The sequence below is a fragment of the Vombatus ursinus genome, unplaced genomic scaffold, assembly GCF_900497805.2.
Source record: "Vombatus ursinus unplaced genomic scaffold, bare-nosed wombat genome assembly UNPS02015129.1, whole genome shotgun sequence".
Classification (NCBI taxonomy): Eukaryota; Metazoa; Chordata; class Mammalia; order Diprotodontia; family Vombatidae; genus Vombatus; species Vombatus ursinus.
The window spans coordinates 5,372,516-5,399,306 of record NW_020954907.1 but is presented as its reverse complement, the minus strand read 5'-3'; the positions used below and the strand labels follow the sequence as shown (position 1 = coordinate 5,399,306).

At 40.0% G+C, this 26,791-nt stretch overlaps 1 protein-coding gene across 1 annotated transcript; it reads right to left on the bottom strand.

The window, feature by feature from the left end:
• Window positions 1-292: 292 nt before the first annotated feature.
• LOC114031259 (cytochrome P450 2C23-like) lies at window positions 293-13,683 on the bottom strand. Its single transcript, XM_027846295.1, has 9 exons — window positions 13,472-13,683; window positions 11,139-11,301; window positions 10,686-10,835; window positions 10,169-10,329; window positions 8,171-8,347; window positions 3,912-4,053; window positions 2,527-2,714; window positions 1,012-1,153; window positions 293-518 (listed from the first exon to the last, which is right to left on the bottom strand). Exons 1-9 carry the CDS (start codon window positions 13,649-13,651, stop codon window positions 337-339), a joined length of 1,485 nt encoding a protein of 494 aa, XP_027702096.1. The 5' UTR covers window positions 13,652-13,683; the 3' UTR covers window positions 293-336.
• Window positions 13,684-26,791: the final 13,108 nt, after the last annotated feature.

The following is a 26,791-nucleotide window of genomic DNA, read 5'->3' as shown; positions in this document are numbered from 1 at the left end:
TCTGTGAGGAAACATGAAAAGAAAAGTACGAACAAATGTGGTTTGGAGGGAGGATATTTTACAGATCTTCCTCCACACCCTAAATCTAGAATTGAGGATTTGGCTGGAGGTATCCATAAGAGGGTTGTACATGAATGTCTATAGTGCAGCTGCTATCACATAATGACATACAAGATACTCAACAAGACTGTCGTGTCTCTGAAATTTAAAACTCATTTTAATCAAGAGGTGGGAATTTTTCTTTCCCTCAAAGGGATTCTAGAAAAAAAATGAGAGTATTGAGTACAGAAGATGAAACCAACTTGCTAATTTACCAAATCAACTTTGTGTTCTTCCTTAGAGAGGAACAAAGCATAGTTGGTAATATGGTGGGATACTGGTGAACCCAACGTAATTGGACTTGAGGTTAATTTCATTTGGATCTCCAACGGGTTTGAGAGTGAAGCTCTGTAGAATGGTGGTAAGGAACAAAAACAACTCCATCCTCGCCAGACCTTCTCCAAGACAAGACCGTTTTCCTAGAAAGAAATACAATTGTGCTTAGTAATCTTCATGGAATATCACATTCAGCCAGAGTGAAACAGACTTGCTGAACCAGGACAATAATGGGAAAAGAAGTAAAAGAGAAATATGTAGATGGGCCGAACTGGTGAAAACTATTATTGTGAGTTATAGTTCAATCATTAATGGTCACAAGAGGCAGGAAGGAATTCCTTCTTCACACCATTCTTCTCACAGTAAGCCACTGTGTAGTGGATCTTGCAATGGAGTCAGAATTCCACTAAAATAACAGGGCAGGTGAACCAGCCAAGAGGCTCAGCTCATCTATTGCAGGATCTGAGAAAAAGCCAGGTCATGGGAATACTGGAAAAGATAGTATGTGACATGTCAAAGTGGGCTATGTGTCTTAAGAAGAACTGCCAGGAGGAGGCTCAGCCAGAGGAGAGTGGGAGTGAGAATAGGATTCTCATTTTAGAGTGAGAGGTAGAAATGAGAAGGGTTTCTTTTTACCAGTAGAAAAAGGCATGAAGTGGTCACTTTTCTTGAATTTCCCATTCTTATCCAGGAAGTGCTGGGGGTCAAACTGGTCAGGGTTGGGAAACTCTTTGCTGTCCCACAAGACTGGGGAGAGCAATGGGTAGATTGTTGTGCCCTAAAGGGAAGAAATTCCAGAGGAGAGTCAGGTATCATTATGAATATCCTTTGTATTCTAGCCCCAAGAATCTTCAATGACTCACTATTTTCTCTAGTACAAAATGCATACTTTTTTGCATGTGGTGTCAACTGAGATGTCAAGCCATTAAGAATCTGCTTAAGCCCCAGTCTAGCTTTCCAGATTGATGTCCCCATTATTGTACCCATCATGCCCTCCTTAGGGCTCCAGCTAAAGTGGTCCAGCTGCTGTTCACCATCCACAATGCTCCCTATATGGTCTTCATGCCTTTATAATGGCCATGTCCCACACCTGGAAGGCACTCCTTGCTCACTTCAGCCTTTTAGATTCCCCAGCTTTCTTCAGGGATTGGCTTGGGCACCCCCTTCTGCAGAAAACCTTGGCTAAGGTGCTAAGCTCTTTGTGCTCTCCTTACCCTCAGTTCTTTGGTCTATACTTCATGTCTACACCTGCTGTCTGTGGGACTCTGGGCAGGACTGTGAATGGTCAGAGCCCCAGGCAATACTTAAAGACTCTAGGGGCAGACCAGGCTTCCTCCTGAGGGAATTTCTTCAGCAGGAAGCCACTTTACCAATCAAATCACAGCTTGGGTCTGAGGAAAGAAATAATACTTGGGGCTGACTTTTCTGGTTCCTAATTGTGCTCCCTCCAGGAGAAGACAAAGCCTTCAATGGTCAAAAACCCTTCTATTCTTGCCTTGTTTCAATAGCACTTGGCCTAGTAATTTTCACATAGTAGGTTCTTACTGAGGCCTTGATGATTTGAACTGAACGATGCCTCAGTGGGGTACGTTAAATGTGAAATTAGTTGTGATACTCCCTTCATTTTTCTTTGAGGGAGAATAGTTGTGCTCAGCCATTGTTAAGAAACTTCAATCTAATTCAGTGTAATTCATTCAATGTTTATTTAGTAACCCCAGAGTATTTTAAAGTGTAAAGACCTAGATTCCAGTCTCAGCTCCAACACTTAAATGATCTTAGGCAAGTCATTACACCTGAGATTCAGTGTCGCTTTCTACCCAATAGAACAGATTATAGCATTTATGCAATCCACTTCACTGCCTAGTAAGAGAAAACAACATAAAAAATTTTTCTCTTGAGCAATCTCACCCTGTTACTTTCCCTGTACATTTTCTTTCCAGAGCATTACTGTGGTGAATGAGAAGCAGGGAAAGTGCACACTTCTTTCTTATTCTTCCTTTAGCACCACCCAAGTAAGCTGTGTGTAATAACAGACTGCCTCAAGGAGAACTTTAAGGGAGTTCATGACAATGGGACTCCATTTTCTCATGTCTATAATGAAATCATTGGACCAAATAATATTTAAGATCCCATTCCCCCATGACTACTGACTTTGGGGAGGATATATTGTTGGAAATGGATGTCCCGGTTCACCGCATGGGGTAAGTTGAGAGGGATGAGGTCAATGAATCTTTGCACTTCGTGCACCACAGCATCCACGTAGGGCATATCTTGTCTGTCCTTTATGGAAGGAACTCGATTATGTCCAATCACACGTTGAATTTCCTCATGAATTTTTGCTGCAGAGACAAAAAATACAGATCACCACTGAATGTCCCAGTCTCCTGGGAATGCTCAGCTGAGCCTGCGTGAAGACCTATGCCTGATGTTATGACCTAAGATGATTCTCAGATGGGCTCAGTGTCCTCCTTCTACTCAGTCGAGGGTCTAAAGGCTTTTGTAGTAGAAATAGGATAATCTTCTATGATTTACTGGATAGGAGTCAGAAAGAATTGTGTTTACATTTCTCTTTAGACACTATCTGTGTAGATTCAGGCAAGTCATTAAATCTATATAAGCCTCATTTTCCTTATCTGAAAAATGAGTATCATAAATTATCCATCTTCTAAGGTTCCCTACACCTCCAAATCTATTATCCTATGATTTATAAAATGGAGATAAAAACAGCACCTCTCTCAGCAGGCATCAAATGAAATTATATGTCAAGTGATTTATAAACTTCACATTCTTTATGTTTATGCCAGCTCTTACTGTCAAAGAAAGTAGATACCTTCATTTGAATTTGATAGTGCTGGTGATGGCATTATCATCTTGATTTAAACCATTCACCAGCTATGTATCTCAGCTGCTGTCTCAATACCCTAAATTGCTGAGGCATAGAATCTCAGCCTTACAAATGACCCATTTTCACCTAGGGCCATCCATAGTTGAACAGAAATCCTGATTCTAATGGAATGAACAAATGGTCACCCAGTCTTTGCTTGAGAATCTCTAGTAAGCAAGAACTCACTATGCCCTGTGCAGCTGAATGGACTTTTGGAGAATTTTAATAGTTGACAAGTCTTTCCTTACATGACGCCTCCATTTGTCAATTTGTAACTTCTACCTATGGTTCCTAGTTTTGCCTCCTTAGATCCAGCAGAACTAGCCCTGGTAGAGTGTAAGACATTTGAGGAAAGGGGTGTTTCATTTGAGTCTTTGTATGCTAAGCATAGAACTGAGGGTGCACAGTGGGAGCGTTATGTGTGTTTGTTAAAGTGAATTGAATTCCACATGACACACCTCCACATAGTTAAATAACTAACAGGTCTTGTTCTAGTGTCCTGTTTTCCTAAATATGCTACCGTCTGACCTGTTGCTGATCTGTGTGGAAGTCATGCAAATCCAAAAGGTGGAAACAAGAGGCCAGCTCCTGAGCTCGTACAGTGCTGGGAAAGCAAGCCTGGCCTGTAAGCATGGCAGTTCTTGTACTTTACCTTGGACCTCAGGATGTTTCAGAATGAGCAACAGACCATATCTTAGCGTGCTGCTGGTTGTCTCTGTTCCTGCAGCAAATAAATCTGCTGCTGTCATTTTTAGATTCTCCAAGTCAAATTCAGACTGGGGATTATCTTTCTCCTAAAGGAGAGATACAAAATAGATGAAGTAATGAGAGACAGCAGGGAAAGCCATTAGTAACCATGTGAAGTACATTAAGTTTGTCCTAGGAGCCCTCCCCCACCTTCCTTTCCTTACTCTAAGAGAGAAGAACCTTCCTAGTACCCTTAGGTTTCCCCTGCCCAACCATAGGCTTACCTTTCCCAGGCAACCTTCTTCTCCTCCAGAAATATGATGTAGTGGAATGAGCACTAGGCTTCGAATTAGGAAGATCTGAATTAAACTTTATTCTCAGCTAAGGGGTATGTGTCCATGGGAAAGTCACTTAATTTCTCTGGGCCTCAGTTTCCTCATATGTAACAGGAGAGAGCTGGATCCCTTTCAGCTCTCTATTTATTGTCTATGATATATATGGCATGGTGAGGACCTGATAAAGTAATTCACTTAAAAAGTTAATAACCTGCTAAGAGACCTCTCATGCTGATATTTTTTACCACAGAGTAGGATAGCATTTTAGTTGAAAAAAACAACAAGAAGGAATTTCAGATTTTCAGAACAGGGAATTGAGAGAAAAGTCTTGGGGCAGAATACAGAATTTCAAATTTTGTAGGGAAAATGAAATTCAATCAGCCAACCTGTGACTGATCAGAAGTTTCCTTTTCAAAATCTTCCTTAAGTGATCAGCCAGCTCCAGCTCGAAGACTTCCATAGATGGGGAATTTATTACTTAATGAAGAAATTCATTATAATCTCAGACATTACCCCCTTGTGTGGACATTAAATGTGTCTCTGTAATTTCAAATGACTGTTATGAGTTCTGTCTTCTGGGAATGAGGAAGCAAAGGAATTCTTACCCTTTTCTGGGACAGTCCTTAAAATTAGGTGACTGCTAAGGTTCCTTCCAACACACAAATTCTGTGAAATTCTATGAAATATGCAAGCTCCTAGGATTTATAACTAGGATGCATCTTGGAGATCAATTGGCCTGACACATTCATTTTAAAGAAAAAGTAATTGAGGCCTACAGAGTTGAAACAATAATATTAAAATCCAAGCAGATTGAGTTATAGTACTAAATAAGTAATCCTGCAAATATGAGCTTCATCCTGAACAAAATAAGATGGACTTATAGCCATCAATATTGTAAAAATGAACAATTTTGATAGATTTATGAACTCATATCAATTCAATTATCAAACATGAGCACAAAAGACTAGTGATGAAGAATGGTACCAGCCTTTTGAGAGAGAGTTGATGGATTAGTATATAGAAAGGAACACATCTTTGGACATGGCCAATATAGAAATGTATTTCTCTTGACTGTGCTTATTTGTTAAGAAGGTTATTATTTATCTTTTTTTATTGGGTGGGGAAAATAAATATTTGATAAAAGAAGATGGACTTATAGAAAAAAGGGTGGATTTCAGGCATTTCCTAAAAAAAGAAACTCAAGATGAGTCAGGTATTTGACCTGGAAAACTTCAAACCAGACAAGCATAAGGTAAATACATTAATGAGAAAAGATAAAGCAATGGAATCAATACTCTTACGCTTTTATGTCAATTTAACACTATTTTTTAAAAATCTCCCATTGGCTCAGGGCCCCTGGAAAAAAATTAAAATTATAGAGGCAATAGAAACAGAGTGGCAATATATCCAGGGAGGGGATTAAAAAATTCTTAAGGATACCTTCATTTCAACCTGGAAGAAAGTCTGTAGTGAACAGTTCAATGACGTATGCTTGGTTCTGCAGTGTTTAACATTTTTGTCAGTACATTAAATCAGTCAATCAACAAATAAGTATAAAATATATTTTATGTACCAAGCAGAGTGCTAGGTAATAGTGATATAAAAGCAAAGGATAAAAATAAGACAGTCCCTACCCTCTGAGAGTTTACATTCTACTGAAGGAATACAATACATATAAATGTAAGTACATATGGGATTCATGTAAAATAAATGCACAGAGATTTGGGGTGGGATATTAACAACAGGAGGAATTAGAGAAGGCTACTTGAAAGAGGTAGCAGCTAAGTGTGAAAGGATATTAGGGCTGCTAAGAGTTGGGGAAAGAGAGTGAGAGCATTCCAGGCACGGGGGCCAGTCTATATAAAGGTAAAGAGGCAAAAGATGGAATATTGTGTACAGAGAAGAACAAGCGGGCCAGTTTGGCTGGAGCATAGAGGGAAGGTGTGAGAGGGAACAATGTGTACCCAGCCTAGAAAGGGAGGCTGGAGCCAGATTGTGAAGGGCTTTAAATGCCAAACAAATGAGTTTGTGTTTTGTCTTAGCAGCCCTGAAGCTTCACATCATGGGAATAACCCAGTGAGCCTCGCACTTTATGCATGTTAACTTGGCAGATTTGTGAAGAATGGATTGAGGGTCTGGATGCTTGGAGAACTGTTAGGAGAGAATTGTCACTGTTTGGGTGAGAGACAGTAGTGACCTGAACTAGAGTGGTTGTGGTGTCAATACAGAAAAGAAAGATGTAAGGATACTGCCATGATGGAGTTGGAGGGGAGAGGACACATTTACTCTCCCCTCCCCACCTCCAGCCCCAAATTATCATGAGTTACTTGGACAATTAAGATCCTGTTCAACATCGTTTAATGCTCCCCAAACTGGTTTTCCTTCTAGGGAATGTTTAATTCATTGATTCCAGGGGTGGGGAGCCTGCAGGCTTCAGGCCACATGTAGCCTTCTAGATCCTTAAGTGTGGCCTTTTGATTGAATTCAAATTTCAAGTTTGTTCTGTAAAATTTGGCTTCAGTCAAAAGGCTGCCCTTTAGGATCTAGAAGGCCACATGTGGCCTGAGGGCCGCAGATTCCCCACCCCTGATTTAGAATGTAAAAGAAGGAAGGAAATAAGCATTTATGAAGCATCTACAATATGCTAAGCATTTTACAAATAGTACCTCATTTGATCATTACAATGACCATAGGAAGTAGATATTATTATATCCATCTTACAGCTGAAGAAATGGAGGCAGACAGAGGTTAAGTGACTTGCTCAGAGTTATACTATACACTATCCTATCCTATCCTATCCTACCCTATCCTATCCTATGCTATACTACACTATACTATACTATACTATACTGTACTATACTATACTATACTATGTCTGACTCCAGATTTGAACTCAAGTCTTTTGGACTTCAGGCTCAGCACTCTATCCATACCACCACCTAGCTTCCTGTGTCAGTCTGAGTGGAACTATATAGGACTAGAGGACAGTTAAAGATTGACTAGAATGTTGGGTTGATATCCTGATGATAGCTCTGAGTTGGGGAGAGTATGGAATACTATAAGTGCTTTATTTGTTTTCTGAATTGGTTTGTGGATTTCTGGGAGGCTTTTGTATCATGTTCATTTTTCTGTGGGGCAAAATTAAGGCTGTTCTCTTCCTGAAATTAATTAATTTTGAGTGATTTTATGAGAGCAAGTTATAGCTAGAATTTATAATAATAGCTAGTATTTATATAATGTTTTAAGGTTAACCACTTCCTTTAGAAACATATTTTACCTTCCTGACAATTCTGGGAGATAAATGCTATTATCCCCATTTTACAAATGAGGAATGTGACTTGTCCAGGATTACACAGCTAAGAGGGGTCTGAATTTGGCTTTGAACTCAAGTCTTTTTGACTCCAAGCCCTGCTCTGCACCCCATTTCTCCTGTTGAGAGTTTACTTTGTATGTATTTGTTTACATACAATCTCCCCCATAAGATTGTGAACTCCTTGAGGGCAGGGGCTGTCTTTTGCCTCTTTTGTGTCTTTGGCACTTAACAGAGTGCCTGGCATATAGCAGTTGCTTGGCAAATGTTTAGCAGTTGGTTCCTGTTATCATTCTCCAAGACAATATCCCCTTCCAAACAGGAAAGTCCAGATCACCAGCTCATCACTCACCACAGCAGAACTCTTCCAATCTCATTTCCCATACAGAGTTCAGATAAAGGATATGAGCAGACCAAACAAAGACCAGTTACTAGAAAGCCAGTGGCATCTTTGGGGGATGTGGGTACTTTGAGGTTCTCTCTGATATCCCTTCCTGTGCTTTGAAGAAAGTGGCCTGTAAGAATCCTTGGAATATCAGCCTTACTCAACAAGTAAGGGGCTTCCCCCATGCATCTTACCTGCTGCATTTTGGAGAGGTAGCAGTCAATGTAGTCCTGAGGGTTGCTAGGGTCCAGTACCTTCTGATGCTCCTTCACTCTTTCCAAAATGAAACCTTTAATTTCATCAAGATTTTTAAAAATTCTTTTATGGTCTCCAGGGAGGTATGCTCTGAATGCTGGTAAAAAGTTGTAGAGCTGCATTCACACACCCCAAACCCAAACAAACACATGTGAGTTTACTGTCATGAAGAAACTATTTAAAATCTCTAATTATAAACTATTGTGTTTTATTCAAAGGCATTGCATTTCTTTTTAAAATTTAATTAAATTTTTCATTGACAAAGTGTATTTTCTCTCTCATCTTCACTGCACATTGGTACAAAGAAAAAAGAAAAACAAAACCATCGAAACAAATACACGTAATCAAGCAAAACAAATCCCCACCTTGGCAAGAGCCAAAAATGTATGTCCCAGTCTACGTCTTGAATCTATTCCTTTCTCTCTCATGAGGTGGGCAGTATGGTTCATTGTGCTTCCTCTGAAATCATCGTGGGTCCTTGCACTGTTACTTTAGACTTGCATGGTATTTGTCCTTCCATTGTTTTTGTTACTGTACAAATTGATTATGCTCTCTTTATTGTAGTTGTTCAGTTGTTTCAGTCATATCTGACTCTTTGTGACCCCATTTGGGATTTTCTTGGCAAAGATATTGGAGCGGTTTATCATTTCCTCCTCCAGCTCATTTTACAGAGACATAAAGGGTTAGGTGACTTGCTCAGGATCACACAGCTAGTCTGAGGCCAAATTTGAACTCATGAAGATGTATTCCTGATTTTAGGCCTGGTAGTCTGTCCACTATATTCCCCATTGAAATGACTTTCCAAGGGTCGTACAACTGTTAAGTGTGTGAGGTAGATCTCAAACTCATTCTTCCTGACTCAAATTCTAGCCCTCTCTTCATTAAATTCCTTTCTGTCTCTAACTCTTTGGATCTTGTGATCCCTCAGTCCAAGGAGCCGTTAAAGGAATAGCCTTCTTAGACACTTGGTAGTTAAGTAGTGAGCAGCTCCGCACAAATCCCAAGAGTTTCATGAATCCTCTCAAATCTAACCCTAAGTTGGCAAATATCTCAAAACTAACCTATCTGGTGTTGTGCTACCCACTGAGGGGAAACAAATGGCATAATATTATGTTGTTGTTCAAAAGAGGCTGATATTTGACTTAAGGGGAAATCTACTTATCTTGGAATAACCAACATAAAAAAAAAGAAGACAAAGAGACACCAAGGTATCAGATTAATTCAATTCAATTCACATTAAGTTAATAAAATGCACCAAGCATTTTTTCAGTACTCACTATGAACCAAGTCCTGAGCTAGGCTATGGTGATATAGACAACAATGAGGCAGTCTTCATCCTCAAAAAACTTACATTCTACCAGAGAAGGGTTGAGCTAGAGTACACATTCCAGACTGCAAGCAAAACAGAATATAGGCAAAGGAAAAGAAAGCTTGTTTTTTGAATGGATGAGGATCTTTAGTTCTGGCTTCAGTGGATGAAGGTTTTGATCCTACATGTCCATCCATTGTAGAAACAGAGCCAGATCACCACCAGAATCAGTGTAGGCTATTGATCTAAGTGGCTTGTCCTCCCTATTCTCTCCTGAATGGCCTGGGCAGGTTCTTTTTTGATAACTATTTTACTTGGCCACATCTGTGAACACTATCCTCCGGATATCCCAGGCCCCAATCAGATACTTCTCCATATCACTTAAATTTTAATGATCTAGAACTGGTTCAGGTGCCAGCTAGGAACAGAATATCTACCTAATATCTTACTTGAGAGCCAAAGATATTGCATGATGTTATTGTCCTTGAGTGGCATGTGTGTGTGAATGTGTGTGTGTGTTCTCACGGGTGTTGGGACCTTTGCTAAGGGATGAGAGGCTATGGTATACTGATCTTGTTGCTGAAACTCAGCAAACAACCACAGAATAAGAAGACAGCTCTGGCCTTACCTGTGTCCATGGTCTGTTAAACAGGCGGAAGTTTTCATTTAACAAGTTCATCAGATAGAGAAATTTCTCATCTTTGTACTTGAATCGATCACGGAAGAGGATAGAGCAGATCACGTTGCATGGGGCACAGCTAAGGATGAAGGTGGGATCAGTGGGCTGACCTAATGTGGAGACAAGTTATCAAAGGGAGGAAAAATTAACTTTAATAGAAATGTTTCCAATCAGGTGGGATATGGGCATCTCTTCTGTTCATATTTGGATATGGTGCTTAGTTCCCTAAAGGCTAATGAATATTATTCTCCTGGACAATGTCTTTACTTATAGGGAGGCTAGATAAGCTTATGATGCCTGAGCACAAGAAAAAAGAAGGGAGTTCTCTGGCCCAGCGGAGTTATTACCTGGTAAGTAGATGAAGGCAGAGACTTTTAAAATGATTCCAAAACAAATAGCATTTAGGACTGGGAATGGGTGGGCAGTTGGACCCCACATGCCCAGGAGGTAAGAACTGAAAACCAACCCTTTGTTTTCCTGAGCTCCTCCACCAGGCATTGGGCTTCTTCTTGAACTCTCTCTTCAATGCTTCTCTTCCCCATCCCAAAGTTCCTTAGGGTCATGAGGGAAAATCTTCGGATTTGTTTCCATCTCTCTCCACGACTGAAAATAACTCCTAGAAAAAAGGAAAAGAATAGGCCATTGGTCATTCTAACATTGGAGGTGGGGGAATGGATGATGGCTCTGGAGTTTCTGGCTTAGTTCATTGATCAAGTTTAATTTCATTCAATTCAAACTAAAATACAATGACAGCATGATAGTTACCAGGCACCTACTACGTGAAGGTCTTGTGCTAGGTACTGAGAATAGAACAATTAAAATGAAACTAATAACTATGCTCCAGAGGAGTACATTCTACTGGATATACTTTGTCATACATTTTGCTTTTCTGTGACTCTTTTAAGCAAACTAAACTTACCTCGTCCTCCAGCAAAATCTTCAAATATTGGTATGTCTCCTCTATCCATAAAAATCTCTCCTTGATCAATTAGAGCTTCCTTCATAATGTTATATCCATGTATCACCACTATACGCTGGGTTCCAAAATAAAGAGTATAGATGTCGCCATATTTTTTAGCCAGCTGGGAAAATGCCAAGAAACAGGATGAATTCAGTGTGAAACTTTAGAAAGTGGGAATTTATCCTCACAACTGCTTCATAACATGCAATATGCAAAGGGTACATGTGCGTATCTATGTATGCATAAGACTATTACACTTTCTAACTGGGTGATCATATCACCTATGGCTTCAATGATCATTTATCAGCAGAAGATTCCCACATTCATATGACTAGATATTATCACTTTTGAACTCCACATAGCCAACTGCTTAGAAATGGATTTCTCAACCTGGATGTCCTATTGGCATTGCAAACTTAATATGTCCACAATACAACTCGTTGGTTTTCCCCTAAAACTACCCTTTCCTCCAAACTTACCCATTTCCCTTAAGGGAACCCAAGAGGCAGACTTCTCTTGGAGGAAACTACGTCAACCCTGATTTAAGGATTTAAGGCCATGGATTCATATTTGACTTTTCATTCTTACTTATGTCCAATTAGCTACGGTCAAGTCTGGTAGATTCTATCTTCATGTCTCCCACACCTATTCCATCTTGCCTCCTCACTTGTCCATTAATCCAATTAAGACCTTCATCCCCCTCCCCTTGCTTAGACTACTGTAATAGACTTGTGAGACAGGCACTTAAGCTAATCAACCTAATAAATCACCATGAGAGAAAGAGAAGAAGGAACGGGACAGAAAAATCAAACTACCTCCAAGTTCCCTTGGAAAATGATTGAAATGGCCCAGGACCATTACTCAAGAGCCTTTGTAATTGACCTTTTCATGTCAATGACTCCTGCCCCTAGACCCTAGGCTCTGCTTTCAGTCCAGGCCAAACTCCTTTCAATGAGAAGCAATCACTGTAGAGAAGGGCCCCAGCTTCCTCACCACCACCAACACCAGTTACTAAACAACTGACTCTGGCAGGTACAGAAGCCCAAGATTCCTGGAAGCGGCAGACCAGCCCTGCAAACCACTATTCCTACTTCTATCCCAGCCTCCCCCAACATCAGCCCTGGAAGCAACCACCAGAAACTACTGAAGACTAGAAAAGTCCCACCACCAAAGTCCCAGGCACCATCCAATGATTCAATATTAGAAAAGATCTTATTTTTATCAGTGGAAATAACATTAAATGTGTTGCATTACCACTCATTCTGTTAATTTGCCCTAAGAAGCACAAGGCCTTTCCAACTGACATGCATCTTAAATCTCTTACTCTGTATTGTCTCCACAATAGTGAGCACATAGTAGGTACTTAATAAATGATATTTTATCCGTTCTTTTAATGGCTTCCAAGTTCAATCCTCTGCTTCTAGTATTTCTCCTTTGCAATGAATAATCTGCACAACTAACAGCTTAATATTCCTGTGGCACAGTTCTGACCGCATCATTCCTCTACTCAAAAGTCTGTAGGGGCTCCCTACTGCCTCCCTAATTTGGCACTTAAATGCCTCCACAGTTGGCTCCAACCCAATTGTCTAAATTGATTTTGTATTACCCCTCATCCCATACTTCACATTCTTGCCATATCCCCTCTTAGCTATATTATCTCCCAACTCCTTGCCTTTGCCCAGATTGTCTGCCATGCCTGGAATTTATTCCCATTCTTTCTTCCAATAAGAATCTGTTACTTCCCTCAAGGTCCAGCTCAGTTGTTCTCTCCTACTTGAAACTTTTTGGGTACCCCAATTACAAGTGTTTTCTCTGTCCCCTAATTTTCTTCTACTTATCTATAAATTTTTTGTATCCCTCTAGTAGAACATAAGCTCCTAGAGGACAGGAACTACTTTTTTTTCAAGGAGAGTTAGTTGCATTAACCATATGTTTCTCTCCTGTATCTGGCACAGTGCCTGGCATGTGGAAGGTAATGAATAAGTTCTCATTAATTGAATGATTTGTTTTTGTTTTTGTATTCACAGAGCCTAGTTTGATGCATTGCAAAAGGCAAATATTTGGTCCTGTAATTGAATTTCTTCTTCTGCTACCTGTTTTGACAAAACAACCAATGCATGCCTAACATCATTGCTAATGGAGATATCACTCATAGAGCCCTTGACTCACACCATCCATGACATAGGATTCTAGATCACCATGAGTCTTGATTCAATTATCCATTTGAAGTCTTTGTGTCTCCTCCTACAACCCAAGCAGCCAGATCCAAACCCCAAATGCAGTCCTTTTACCTGCGATAATGATGCACTCATGTTCTTCATATCCAATTGCAAGATGTTGCCAATAAAGGGAAGAGGAGTGGGACCTGGTGGGAGCTTCCCTCTTTTGAATCCTTGGCTCCATAGAGACAAAAAGATCAGCAAAAGAACACAAGTCAGGAGGGCAGTAGTGGTGAGTCCCCAAGGATCCATTCCTAACAGATGGTCCTACAGCTCTCAGAGGCACCAGCTCAGATGGCAGACTTTTATCATCATTGGTAGAAAACAAGGGGTGGGAATGTCCAGCCAATAAACATATAGTCCTTGTAGGCAAACAGGATATTTTTTCCATTAACTTTGATTAGTTTAGCAATCAAGAGGTTATTAAGGAAATGTCTACCAATTTGTTGTTTTGGAATCTGTCCCTGACCCTAAACTGGCACTAAATTACAGAAGAAGAATGGGAGTAGGGAAGGATTTTGTCCAGCTCATGTTGTTGGAGGTCATGGACTGTCATCAATCAAATTTCTGTTGGCCTCTGAGTGTGTGTTTAGCTAAGGAGATCAAATATCCAAATTCAACCAGAGAGGAGGTGGTGGTGGATATCAGATTGTCAGATCCTGTAGGCTTGACCTCATATTAAAGAGATCAGATGTTATTTCTTATCTCCTAAACTGTATTGGGCTTAATTGTCTTCTTAACCATGCTTGTTCTTTCTCTACTTTGAAGAACATTCTTCTTGAGAGAGAAGATGGCAGCAAAATAGGCATTAATATGCCTTGCCAAGGTAGAGCCAAGATGGTGGAGTATAGGCAGGGACTCACCTGAGCTCTCCCCCAAACACCTCCAAATACCTTTTTTAAAATGACTCTAAACAAATTCTAGAGCAACAGAACCCACAAAAAGACAGAGTGAAATGAATTTCCAGCCTAAGACAACTTGGAAGTTTGGCAGGAAAGGTCTATTGCACCAGGGTGAGAGAGGAGTGCAGCACAATGTAGGCCACACCAGCCCAGACCCAGACCCAGCAAACCAGGATTTTGCCTTGAGATGCCTTGGAAGTGATTAAATCAGTGGCAGCAGTGGCAGTGGCTGCTTCCAGAGCTCAGCACAGACAGTAAGAATTGGCGGGTGTCAAACAACTGGTCAGAAGGAGATTACAGGGGTCTTTTTGCTAGCACCGGGGCAGAATTCTGTTGTTTTTCTTCCTTACTCGGATCCAGGTCTCGGTCCTGGGTGGCAGTCCCAGGTGAGGAGAAGCACTAGCATAACAGAGCTTGTGGCCACAGTGGACAGGGAACTCTCCTCACAGTTCCAGGGCAGAAAAGAGTGCTAGTGGATGTTCACAGACCAGAGCACAGGCCAGGAAAGTAGTAAACTCCTTTCCTTAGATCATACCACCTCAGAAGAACTGAAAACTTACAGGTCCTTAGAAGTATCTCTGAAAACAGCTGCACAAAACCCCTGAAACTCGGGACAGTTCACCGTCCACCCTGGAAGCAGAGCCCTACTTGAACAAAGAGTTAAAAGTCAACTAATAGGCTGGGAAAATGAGCAAGCAATTGAAAAAACTCTGACTATAGAAAGTTACTATGTGACAAGGAAGATCAAAACACGAGCTCAGCATAAGACAACAAAGTCAAAGACCTTACATTCAAGCCTCCAAGAAAAAAATCTGAATTGGTCTCAGGCCATGGAACAGCTCAGAAAGGATTTTGAAAATCAAGTAAGAGGGTAGAGGAAAAATTGAGAGGAAAAATGAGAGTGATGTAAGAAAATCTTGAAAAACAAGTCAACAGCTTAGTAAAGGAGATACAAAAAAAAAATATTGAAGGCCAAATGGTAAAAGAGGTACACAAAAGCCAATGAGGAGAATGATTTAAAAAGCAGAATTGGACAATGGAAAAGGAGGTCCAAAAGCTTGCTGAAGAAATTAATTCCTTAAAAATTAGAATAGAGCAAATGGAAGCTAATGACTTTATGAGAAATCAAAAAACAATAAAGCAAAATCAAAAGAATGAAAAAAATAGAAGACAATGTGAAATATCTCATTGGAAAAACAACTGATCAAGAAAATCAATCCAGGAGAGATAATTTAATTAATAATTTAATTGATAATTAATAATTTATTTATTAACATAATAAGTTAACATTTATTAACATTATTAACATTAAAAACATTTATTAATATTAACACTTAATAACATTCCATCACAATTATATACCACAACTTGTTCATTCATTCTCCCATTAATGGACATCCCATCAGTTTCCAGGTCTTTGCCAACACTATTAATTATTAATAATTAATAATTTAATTGATAATTTAATTAATGATTTAATTAATAATTAAATAAATTGGACTACCTGAAAGCAATGATCAAAAAAAAAGAGCCTAGACACCATCTTTCAAGAAATTATCAAGGAAAACTGCCCTGATATTCTAGAACCAGAGGGTAAAATAGAAATTGAAAGAATCCACTGATCAACTCCTGAAAGAGATCCCAAAATGAAAACAGCCAGAAATACTATAGCCAAATTCCAGAGCTCCCAGGTGAAGGAGAAAATATTGCAAGCAGCCAGAAAGAAACAATTCAAGTGTCATGGAGCCACATTCAAGATAACACAAGATTTAGCTACTCCTACATCAAAGGATCAGAGGGCTTGGAATGTGATATTCCAAAGGGAAAGGAGCTAGGGTTAATTAATGCACTGCTGCTGGAGTTGTGAACTGATTCAACCATTCTGTAGACCAGTTTGGAACTATACCCAAAGAACTGTAAAACCATACTCTTTGACCTAACAATACCACCACTAGGTCTATATCCCAAAAGAGATAAAAAGGAAAAAGACCTATAGGTACAAAAATATTTACAGGAGCTCATTTCTGAGAGCAAAGAATTAGAAATTGAGGGAATGCCCATCATTTGGGGAATGGTTGAACAAGTTGTGGTATGTGATTATGATGGAATACTACCGTACTATAAGAAATGTTGAGCAGGATGCTTTCAGAAAAACCTGGAAATCTGGCCTCAGATCAAACACTTGACACTTACTAGCTGTGTGACTCTGGGCAAGTCACTTAACCCCAATTGCCTAAAAATTAAAAAAAAATTAAAAAAAGAAAAATCTGGAAAGACTTGCGTGTACTGATGCAAAGTGAAATGTACTGTGTACAAAGTAACAGCAATATTGTAAGAGGATCAGCTATGAATGGCTTAGCTCTTCTCAACAATACAACAAACCAAGACAACTTTGAAGAACTTATGATGAAAAATGTTTTCCATCCCCAGAGAAAGAACTGATGGTGTCTGAATACAGATTGAAGCATACTTTTATTTTTAGCCAAAGGGCTATAAAACTGTGCATACCTTTTGACCCAGCAATACCACTACTAGATCTGTATCCCACAGAGATAAAGAACAAAAAGTAAAAGGACCTATGTGTACAAAAAATATTTGTAGTGGCTCTTTTCGTGGTGGCAAAGAATTGGAAATTGAGGGGATGCCCATCAATTGGAAAATGACTGAATGAGTTGTGGTATATGATTGTGACGGAATATTCTTGTGTTATTTTATACTCGGAAAAGCAGAGTGCTCTTGGAAAAACCTGAAAAAACTTACATGAACTTATTCAAAGTGAAATGAGCAGAACCAGGGAAACATTGTACACAGTAACAGCAATATCATGTAATGATTGGCTACAAGTGACTTAACTATTCTCAGCAATGCAATAATCCAAAACAATTCCAAAGGACTTATGATGAAAAATACTATCCACCTCCAGAGAAAGAAATGAGGGAGTCTGGCTGCAGATCGAAGCATACTTTTTAAAAACTTTTTAATTTTTCCTTTTTTGTTTTGTTTGTTTTTTTGGTCTGTTTTCTTTCACATAACTAATATGGAAATATATACTGCATGACTGCACATGTATAACTTCTATTGCATTATTTACTTTCTCAATGAGAGGGGAAGAAAAGGAGGGAGAGGATTTGGAACTCAAATTTTTAAAAAAAATGAATGTTTAAAATTGTTTTTATATGTAATTGGGAAAAAATAAAATATTAAATTTTAAAATTAAGTGGATGAAAGAGGATAGAAGAAAATTAAGAAGAAACACAGACAAGCAGCAGAATCATTTTGAAGGTAACATATGAATTTGTTATAAACATTTTTAATTGAGGGATTCAAAATGGCAAGTGATAGTTCCACATAGCATCCTTATTTGTGTTCTCCTGTGAGTGTGGACACACTCTTTTTTGATGTTTAAATTTAGCATAACTTTTTAAGGCACAAAACACTAGCAACAGATCAGCAACTCAGACAGGTTCTGGCTTTCACAGCACTGACATTTATCTCAATTCAATTCTTTTCAGTTTTCAATTTCTTTTCAATTCAGTTCAATACAGTTCTAGAAACTGATAAGCTATCTTGATACAATCTAGAACTTTTGGGAAACATTGCATATCAAACCATTTGAAACCAGTCCTTTCTTTTAGCCTCCACATGAATAAAAACCAGAATTGCCATAAGATATGCAGTGATGAGGAGCTGATAAATTCTCTGTGATTAGTAGGCTTACCTCCAGGCTACTCAAAACTGCTAGTTCTTTTCTTCTCTTTTTATTCTTCCAATCCCACATTTTATTCTTATGTGGCATAGTGGATAAAGTGTTGGCCCTGGAATCAGAAAGAACTGGGTCCACATACTTGCTGTATGACCTTGGAAAAGTCAATTACCCTCTTAGTGCCCTCAGAAAATTCTAGGACAGCAGGTTGGATAGAAAGTACCTATCTAAGTCAGTATAGAAAAACTTTCGATCGAGAACTTTATGCAGAGTTGGAATATGTGGGTTCAAATTCTGCTATCCACACCCTAGTTGTGCACACTTGGGTAAGTCACTGAACTACTCAGGGTCCAGGTGTCTGCATTTGTAAAATGAGGTTAGTAATACTTGCACTAGCTGCTTCAGAAATGTTGTGAGACTTGAAGGAAACAATGATTGTAAAATGCTTGGTAAGTCTTAACGTGCTAGAGAAAGTCATAGGATCACAGCTGGAACTGGATAGGAACTTGGAAGCCATTGAGGCCAAGGCTTCATTTGACATATGAGGAACTGAATCCTTAGGTAGGGCATGTGACTTTGCTAAGGTGACATAAGGAGTTGTCAGCAGAGCCTTGGATTCTGACTCCCGGTTCAGGTCCCTTCCCAGGATAGCAAGCTACCTCACTATGTGCACTGTTGACCTCACAGGATACTTGCAATAGTGAAAGGAGATGATACACACAAATTGCATTACACACTGTAAAGTAGTATAATTAGCCTTGTGTGGGAATGTATAAAGTTCTATATAAAGTTCATTATCACCTCCAAACTGAACCTAAGGATAGAACAAATTGGAATGAAGCAAAATTGCATCTAGTCCAGAATACTCTGCAAGGTTTGAGGGTTTGATGGACCCAGTGCCATTTTATCCCCAAATGGGAGCGCCTGGAAGACTTCACCATCTAAATGGAATCCTTTTGACTCTCCCCACCCATGACAGTCCCCAAAAGAGTTCATGACCATGTGTCTCCCTCTTATGGAGTCTCTCCTGATAATAATGATCAGAAGGTTAATTCAAAAGGATGTCCCATCTTTACATGTAATTGAGAAAAAAATCTATTTTTAAAAAGAGCTCCCTCCAGAATCCAGGTTATTCTTTCTTTTCCTTGTACCATGTGTCATCTATATGGAACCAATTAGCAGGAATTAAATAATAGCCATGCTGGATTAGGTACAGAGATAAGTTTCAAAGAAATTTCTTCATGCTCCAAAGTTTATGCCAAGTTCAAAAGAGTCCATGGGCAGTCAACAGGGTCCATGTTTCCTGTAACACAAAGAAAGTTTATCTCAGTTTGGGTGGATCCATAGTTCAGGTAGGATCTCAACTCTAACTGATATTTATTTGTTGTATGACCTTGTGAAAACCAATCTCTGTCCTCAAATTTCCTAATCTCTAGACTGAGGGTGGGTTCACTAGATCACCCATCTGAAAGTTCTTGTCCCAGGACTGGATGAGTCTTTTAGTGTGTGTTTGGAAGTTTCAGTAGAATGCTGCATGACTTAGACACTGTTAGCCCAGTGGTCAGTTCTGCAGATTTGAAGTGAATGAGCTGCTGATTCTCCCTAAGTTTAGGACAGTGATTCCACTTCAGGTTTCAAAGCTGGATTAAAGGCTAGAACAAAATCCCTGCTCTGCTCCTGCTCCAGAACATTTCTTCTTGCTCAGTACACAGACAAGGCCCATGCTCATACCTACTCCCTCCATTCAGGATCTTTGACAGAGCTGCCAGATGACGTGTGTTTCTGTACCCTGGGCTGAATCAGGCATCCCTGGAATCTCTTTCTCTCCTGGTGCTTCCTGTCTTGGAGCTCTTTCTCGGTCCTCTTTCCATACTTGGCTTCTGGGAAACAGATCACAAGCCTAGCACAGAGACATAATATGATAATGAAAAGGAACTTCCATTTTCCAGTCATCTGTTGGAGAACCCTCTGCCTAATGCAAAACAGCTTGATTTATCCTAGTGATGATGTCATCTTTCCAGAGGTGGAGGAACCAACAATAAAAAATTGTATTATTCATATGATTCTTCTTAGCAAGTAGAAAATGATAGCTGGGTAGAATTGATGGGAAGCCTGAGGGGAAGTGACCACTTCTCGGTTAGAGAAGGCAAGAAAAGCCAGACAGTCTGCCATACAACCTAGGTTGCTGGAAAACAAATCTCAACAGGTTCAAGGTGAAGAAAGGATGGATTCCACAGACTAATAATCTACAAGGGACATCAGTCCAGAAGGGATGAGAAATGTTCAAGAATCAAATGGTGAAGAAACAATGGACTTGCAGTGGATTATGCTGAAAGGATGTCCACACAAAGTTTAGCATCAAATATGGTAGTGGAATGCTACCAAGTGACCTAAGGAAGGGTTGAACTGGCCCATGTCAGAAACAGAGCACTTCCAGCCTGGGTGAAAGGGGGAGAATGATTCATTAAAAAAAATGGAAATCAGGGGGCAGTTACGTGGCACAGTGGATAGCGTACCAGCCCTGGATTCAGGAGGACCTGAGTTCAAATCTGGCCTCAGACACATAACACTTACTAGCTGTGTGACCCTGGGCAAGTCACTTAACCCCCAACGCCCAACCAAAAACAAAACGAAACAAAACCAAAAAAATGGAAATCAGCATTTGTACCCATGTTGAGGCTAAAATACACTTATCCAGTGTGTTTTGTTAAGCAGAAAAGGTGAAAAAACTATTGCTTGCATATTTTGAATTAGTCCCTTTCATAGTGGAGATGTAGAGATCATGAGTATGAGGGAAAAGAAGGAAGGAGTCAGGTACGATTCTTTATTTTGATGAGTTAACACTGTATGCATAGTCTGGATTTCCTGCACACTTTCCCTCCCATGGACACCTGGTTATTCTGTGGGTATACAGCTCATTGCTGGAAGACACACAGAGGTGTTTATGCTTGATGTGTTCTCCTCCGGGTATTTCATTTCAAACAATTCTGACGATTTTGGCTAAACTGCGATGCAGCCCCCAACATAGCCATGTCTACAAGGGAATTGTCTGTGATGAATCTACATCCTCAAACTCAATTTAAGCTGTGTATCCAATGATTGCCTTCTGAGGTCATTCCCATCCCTGGAAGGATGTCAGTGTAGTCCAGTTTGTGATGTAGCCCTAAAGGATTTCAAGAGCAAGATTGAACCTAAGTACAAGGTCATCCTAAAAATGGAGGAAGGACTAAGAAATATTAAGACTTTGTCTCCTGAAAGTACGTGTGCTGGACCAGGACCAAAGGATAAGACTTCTGAAAATTCTCTAATATTCCCTCTCCTTTCACTGTTGTTAATAACCGCTGTGTGTTTCTTCCTATAGTACAATATTAATGAAACCCCTAATGTGCTGGGGAAGAGATAAGCCTATGAACTTCCCTTCGGGCAAGATTGGGGGCTGGGGAATCCAGACTTGAAAGGACAGCTGGTGACAGCTAAGACTAAGAAGACACAAGTTGACCAAGGTCCTGAGGTGTTCTCAAACCCATGAGGCTATGGCATCTCTGGCCCCCATTGTGAGAAATGTCCAAGCTGAGGCTTAAGACTATCTGTAGGGGATGCTACAGAGGGAATTCCCATATTGGAAAAGAGTTCAGATAGGAAATTCCTAAGGCTTTTTTGAACATTAAGACTTGTGATTCCATATAAATGTTCACTTCACTCTGTAGAGGTTCCATGGCAGCGCAGTGTCTGCTGCCCTCTAGTGGCTTACAAAAGTAGCTAAAAGATGGTTTGCTAATTCAAATCCATCTCAAAGAAGTTAGCTCTCGAGTCAAGAAATGTGGCCAAAAAAGGAGTCAGACGTTCCACTTTCCCTGTGAGTAGCAGAAAGTCCCCCTTCCATCTGCCTGGGGTAATCCCAAAGCCATTTTTTTTTCTGATCTAGATGGTGGCTATATAGTAGGATGTCACATGAACTTGCCTGGGTTTGTTCAATTCATCATTCCTTAAGCTTTTGCAATGTACCAGGCACTGTGTGCTAGGTGTTGTGGATACAGACACAGAAGTGATTTAGTCCTTACCCTCAGAGAGGCGGGTACAAGACGTGCCCAGATAAGTAAATATAAAATACATGCCAAATGATGCCAAGTAATTTCAAGAGGCAGAAAGTACTAAACCCTGGAGAGATTAGCACAGTCATTGCTAGGAGGCATCCGCTAAACTATTCCTAGAGGTTTGCAAGGGATTCCAAGAGGCAGAGATGAAGACAGAGCGCACTGCAGCCACGGGGGACCATTGTGCAAAGTCAGAGGTGCGATGACAGAATGTAGAGATAAAGAGCAGCCAGCATGCCAGTTTGACTAGAATGAAGAATTCATAAAGGAGAATATTATGAAATGACTGGATTTAGGCGCTAAGGTCAAGGGAGTATGTAACAACTGGGCCCAACACAGAAAATCCAGGGGAAGGTAAGCAGATCAATGTTCTCTTATCTGTGACAGTGATAACTCCCTGCAAATAAAGATTTCATAAGACCAGATATCCTGAAATGGAAGGGATCTCAAAGGTCAACCTCTCATTTTGTGAGTGAGAAAACAGAATCCCACAAAGGGCAAGTGACTTGTCCAGGGTCCCATAAATGGAATGTGATGCAGGGAGGATTTGAACATAAAGAGCACCCACAGTAAGGCCCATGTCACTTTCTTGCTACAAATTTGCAAAGTGTGTTGGCCTGGCAAAAGGACTTTAAGCTTTCAATGGAATATCTGAGACTTTAATGAGCACAAAGTAAATACCTGCAGGACTTGAAAACATATGATTTTCTGACATTTAAAATAAACATCATTTATTATGTAGGTCTTATTTGTCCTTCTTTTCCCAGTGGAGGAGGTGGGAGGGAAAGTCAATAAATACTTGTTAATTGAAAAAATAAGAAACAAAATAAAAATAAATGTTTTGGTAACACTAGATCTGGAGGTGTCACAAATTAGAAGGATGCTGAAAATCAGGAGAGGGTCCAAAGGAAGGAAACCAGAAGAGCGAAGGTCTTAGTGACCTCTTGGTTAATCTCTTTGAGGGAGACATTTATTTTTTTCTCTTTCAGTTCCATAATTCTTTTCCATCATTCATGAGGTACATCCCTGGAAAAAAAAGAGTTTGATAAAAAAAACTTGTCATTAAATTAAATAGTTCATCTCAAAGACAGTATAGGAACACCAAGAAATGTTGGACCCTGCTAACCTTTGAGGCTGTATTGGCTTCTTCCTCAGCAGAATGCAGCCTTGGCATTCCAAATACCTTCTCAGTAGAGAGTTGGTCAGTACAGGCCTTATTCACTGACCTATTGTGAGTCCTTTGTCACATAAATCTCATGGGAGAATAAACCTAGCAATTTTAGAGACCTCGAAGATCATCTGGTTCAACCCCCTCATTTTAGTGAAGGAACTGAGGTCCAGGGAGGATCTGTGACTTGTTCAAAGTCGCATAGGTTATTGGCATCAGAAGGAACACGAATCCCACATAAGTCCTCCAACCTGAGAGCCAGGGCTTTTCCCACTGATTTTTGCAGCCCACTCACAGGGACAGGAAAGGGCAAGGTCGGCAGAGAAAATGGGGAGGAATCTGAAGGGCAGAGTAGGCAGAAAACTAAACAGATGACCCTTCTACCCAGAGATGACCAGATTATTGCAAGCCTTAAATGACAGGCAGAAGAATTAGAAAATCACTCAGTTGGCAACAGGGACAAAAACTCAAGAATTTTTGAGCAGAGAATCAGCACGACCGGGTCAAGGTGCTTATGATCCATACGGCAATTATACAGTAGTTGTTAATTGTTCCATATCCCCATCAGTGCAGGTGCTCTGACTGCCCATGCCTTTCTGTAAATAGATTGTCTACACAACATGGGGCCTTCCTCTATTTCTTTTCATAGAAACATGTTCTAAACTTAGCAACCAGCAACACAAACATTCACATGCACAAATGGATAAAGGGCCATCTCCTAGAAGCAACCATAGACTTCCGCTAGCTTCAGTTTGTCTTAAACTTGTGTATATTCACTTTAAGAAGATAGTGGTGTGTACATCCTGTTTGCCTCAGCCTCCCGCTTAGAACTCTTTCTGTTCTATGTATTTCCCCAAATTTGGTTATTATTATGATTTTCTTTTTCACATTTGTAGTTAGTGTGTTTATTGCTCTAATTATGCTTTCTTCACTTGAATTACTTTGTATGTGATGACTGGAGGCAGCATGGTAGAGACAGGGGTGTGCTGGTAAATGTTTAACAACCAGATTTTGGGGGACAGGGAATGCACATTTTAAAATTTAATCCGCATTATTAACGTTCTCCTCATGACTTGCTTAAGTCTGGCAATCACCAGAACAGTAAATCAAACCTTGATCTGTACCATTTGCCAATTTTTAAGGTGTAAATCCTCATACCAAACCTTTAACAATCCTCCCTCACCTGAAGGAGTTGGCTTCAGCACACCCAGGTGGAGAGGAAGGAGCCCTGAACTCCGAAGCAGGAGTGACCTGGGTTCAATCCTTACTAGCTCTGGAGTTTACTATCTATGTGAGCACAGCCAGAATTAGGGTTAGCCTTTCTGTACCTGCCATTTCTTCCTTTGTAAAATTGGGATAGGAACACTCACATCACTGGTTCACAGCACTGAGATGAGAATTAAAGAAGATGATGAATGTAAGATAGTATACTAGTTTGTATTATTATTGACATTTCTCATAAGCCCTTAGTATCCCATTAGGTTCACATGCCACACTTTGTTCAGTCATTCACCAATCACTGGATGCATGGATTGTTTCCAGTTTGTTTGTTCTCATTCATGATGCTACTATGGCTACTTGTGTATAGATCTTTTTTTTTTTTTCCTGTCAATAACATCCTTAGTGTATGGTTCCAGGAATGGGATCCCCGGGTCAAAAAGTTATTATGTAGTCATTATAGTATTATTCAACAATAATAATCTGAGAGAAAGCTAACAGGTAACATTTATATGGCATCTACAATGTACCAGGCATGGCTATCACATTTGATCCTCACAACTCTGGGAGATAGGTGCTATTATAGTCCTCATTTTACATTTGAGGAAACTGAGGCAAACAGACGTTAAATGAGCTGCCCAAGGTCACATAGCTGAAAAATATCTGAGGCTGGATTTGAACTCAGGTCTTTCTCACTCCAGGCCTGGTCCTCTACCTAACCTGGGCTACCTGGCTGAGACCAGGTGTTATGAAATTTCTGCAGGTACACGTGTCAGCTTCTCAAATCTTCTGTTCCATAATTCTCTTATCTACAGGAGGAACAGAATCCTCAGTCTCCATCTGACCTGGAAAACATAGTGGATTCAACTTCTTTGGTGCTGGAATAGAGACGATTAGCAGCTCTCTCAGATTTGGGTTCCTGCTGCTCCCGAAACACCTGAAGATAAGTGCAATGAGCTTACCCATCAGTTCTGATATGTGCATGGAGCTGAGCTTTTTTTTTTTTTCATGGTAGTTAGGTGGCAGAATAGAGTTCCTGACAGTCAGAAAGAGCTGAGTTCAAATCCTACCTAACGCACTTAGTAGTTGCATGACCTTGAGCAAGTCTCTTTGCCTCTCTGAGTCTTAGATTTCTCAACTGTAAAATGGGTCTAATAATAACACCAACCTCCCAGGATTGATGTGAGGATCAATTAAGATCATGTATACAAAATGCCTCACAACCTTAAAGTGCTAGATATTATTGTTGTTATTACATATGTTTAGTACCAAAGTGGTAGATATTATTATTATCAGTTCCCGTGACCAAAAGACTTTATTAATGTGATGGAAAATTAGCATGATAGACAATAGGTGCCATTGGAGTGCTGAACACCCTCTAGGACCAATGGATATTTCACGATCAGAATCCCAGGAATTTAGAGATCCAATCAACTTTCTCGTTTTGTAGAGGAGAAATTCTTAGCCATCTTTTAGAGCCCAATTCAAATTCTACTTCCTTCATAAATCCTCAAGTCTCTCTGGTTGCTAATGACTTTCCCCCTCAAACCTTATGTGATACTTTTTTTTTTCTTTTGGACTTGACCTGTAATTCATCTTCCCCAATAGAATAGAAGCTTTTTTGAGAGTATGGTCTGCTGAGCATGGTAGGTATAGTAGGTGTTTAATAAATGCTTAGCACCTTCTGCCTAATGTAACCACTGAAGCAAGGCATCAGAAGAAACCATAGGGGTCATTTTGTATAATCCAACGACTCCGGCCTCCAGGTTGTTCCTCACACAAGACACTCCATCTCCTAACTGGAAGCATGTTGACTGGCTGTTTCCCATGTGTGGAATGTTCTTCCTCCTCATTCCTGCCTCTTTGCTTCTCTAGTTTTCTTCAAGTTTCACCTGAAATCCCACCTCCTCAAGAATATCAATGCCCCTTCAGTGTGATATCACCCCCACTCTGTCCTGTGTGTCATGTTTGTACATGGCTGTTTTCATGGTGTCTCTGCCATTAGAATGGAAATTCCTTGAGAGCAAGGATTATGCTTTTGCTTTTCTTTGTGTCCCAGTGGCTGATACAGTCTCTGACGCCTTAATAAATGCTTGCTGGCTTGTGGACCTCCACACCATGATGAAATATCAAAGTAGGCTTTTGGGCCCCACAAAAATTTATAAGAAAACCAGAGAATAGAGACCTGACTTGTGATCTAAATATCTAAAAGTGATAATATCATATTTGGTCCTGTCCATGAGCAAAAGAGAAGTTTTCTTCCTATCCTTGGATAAGCATGAGACTGAGATGAAGCATATTAGTCTC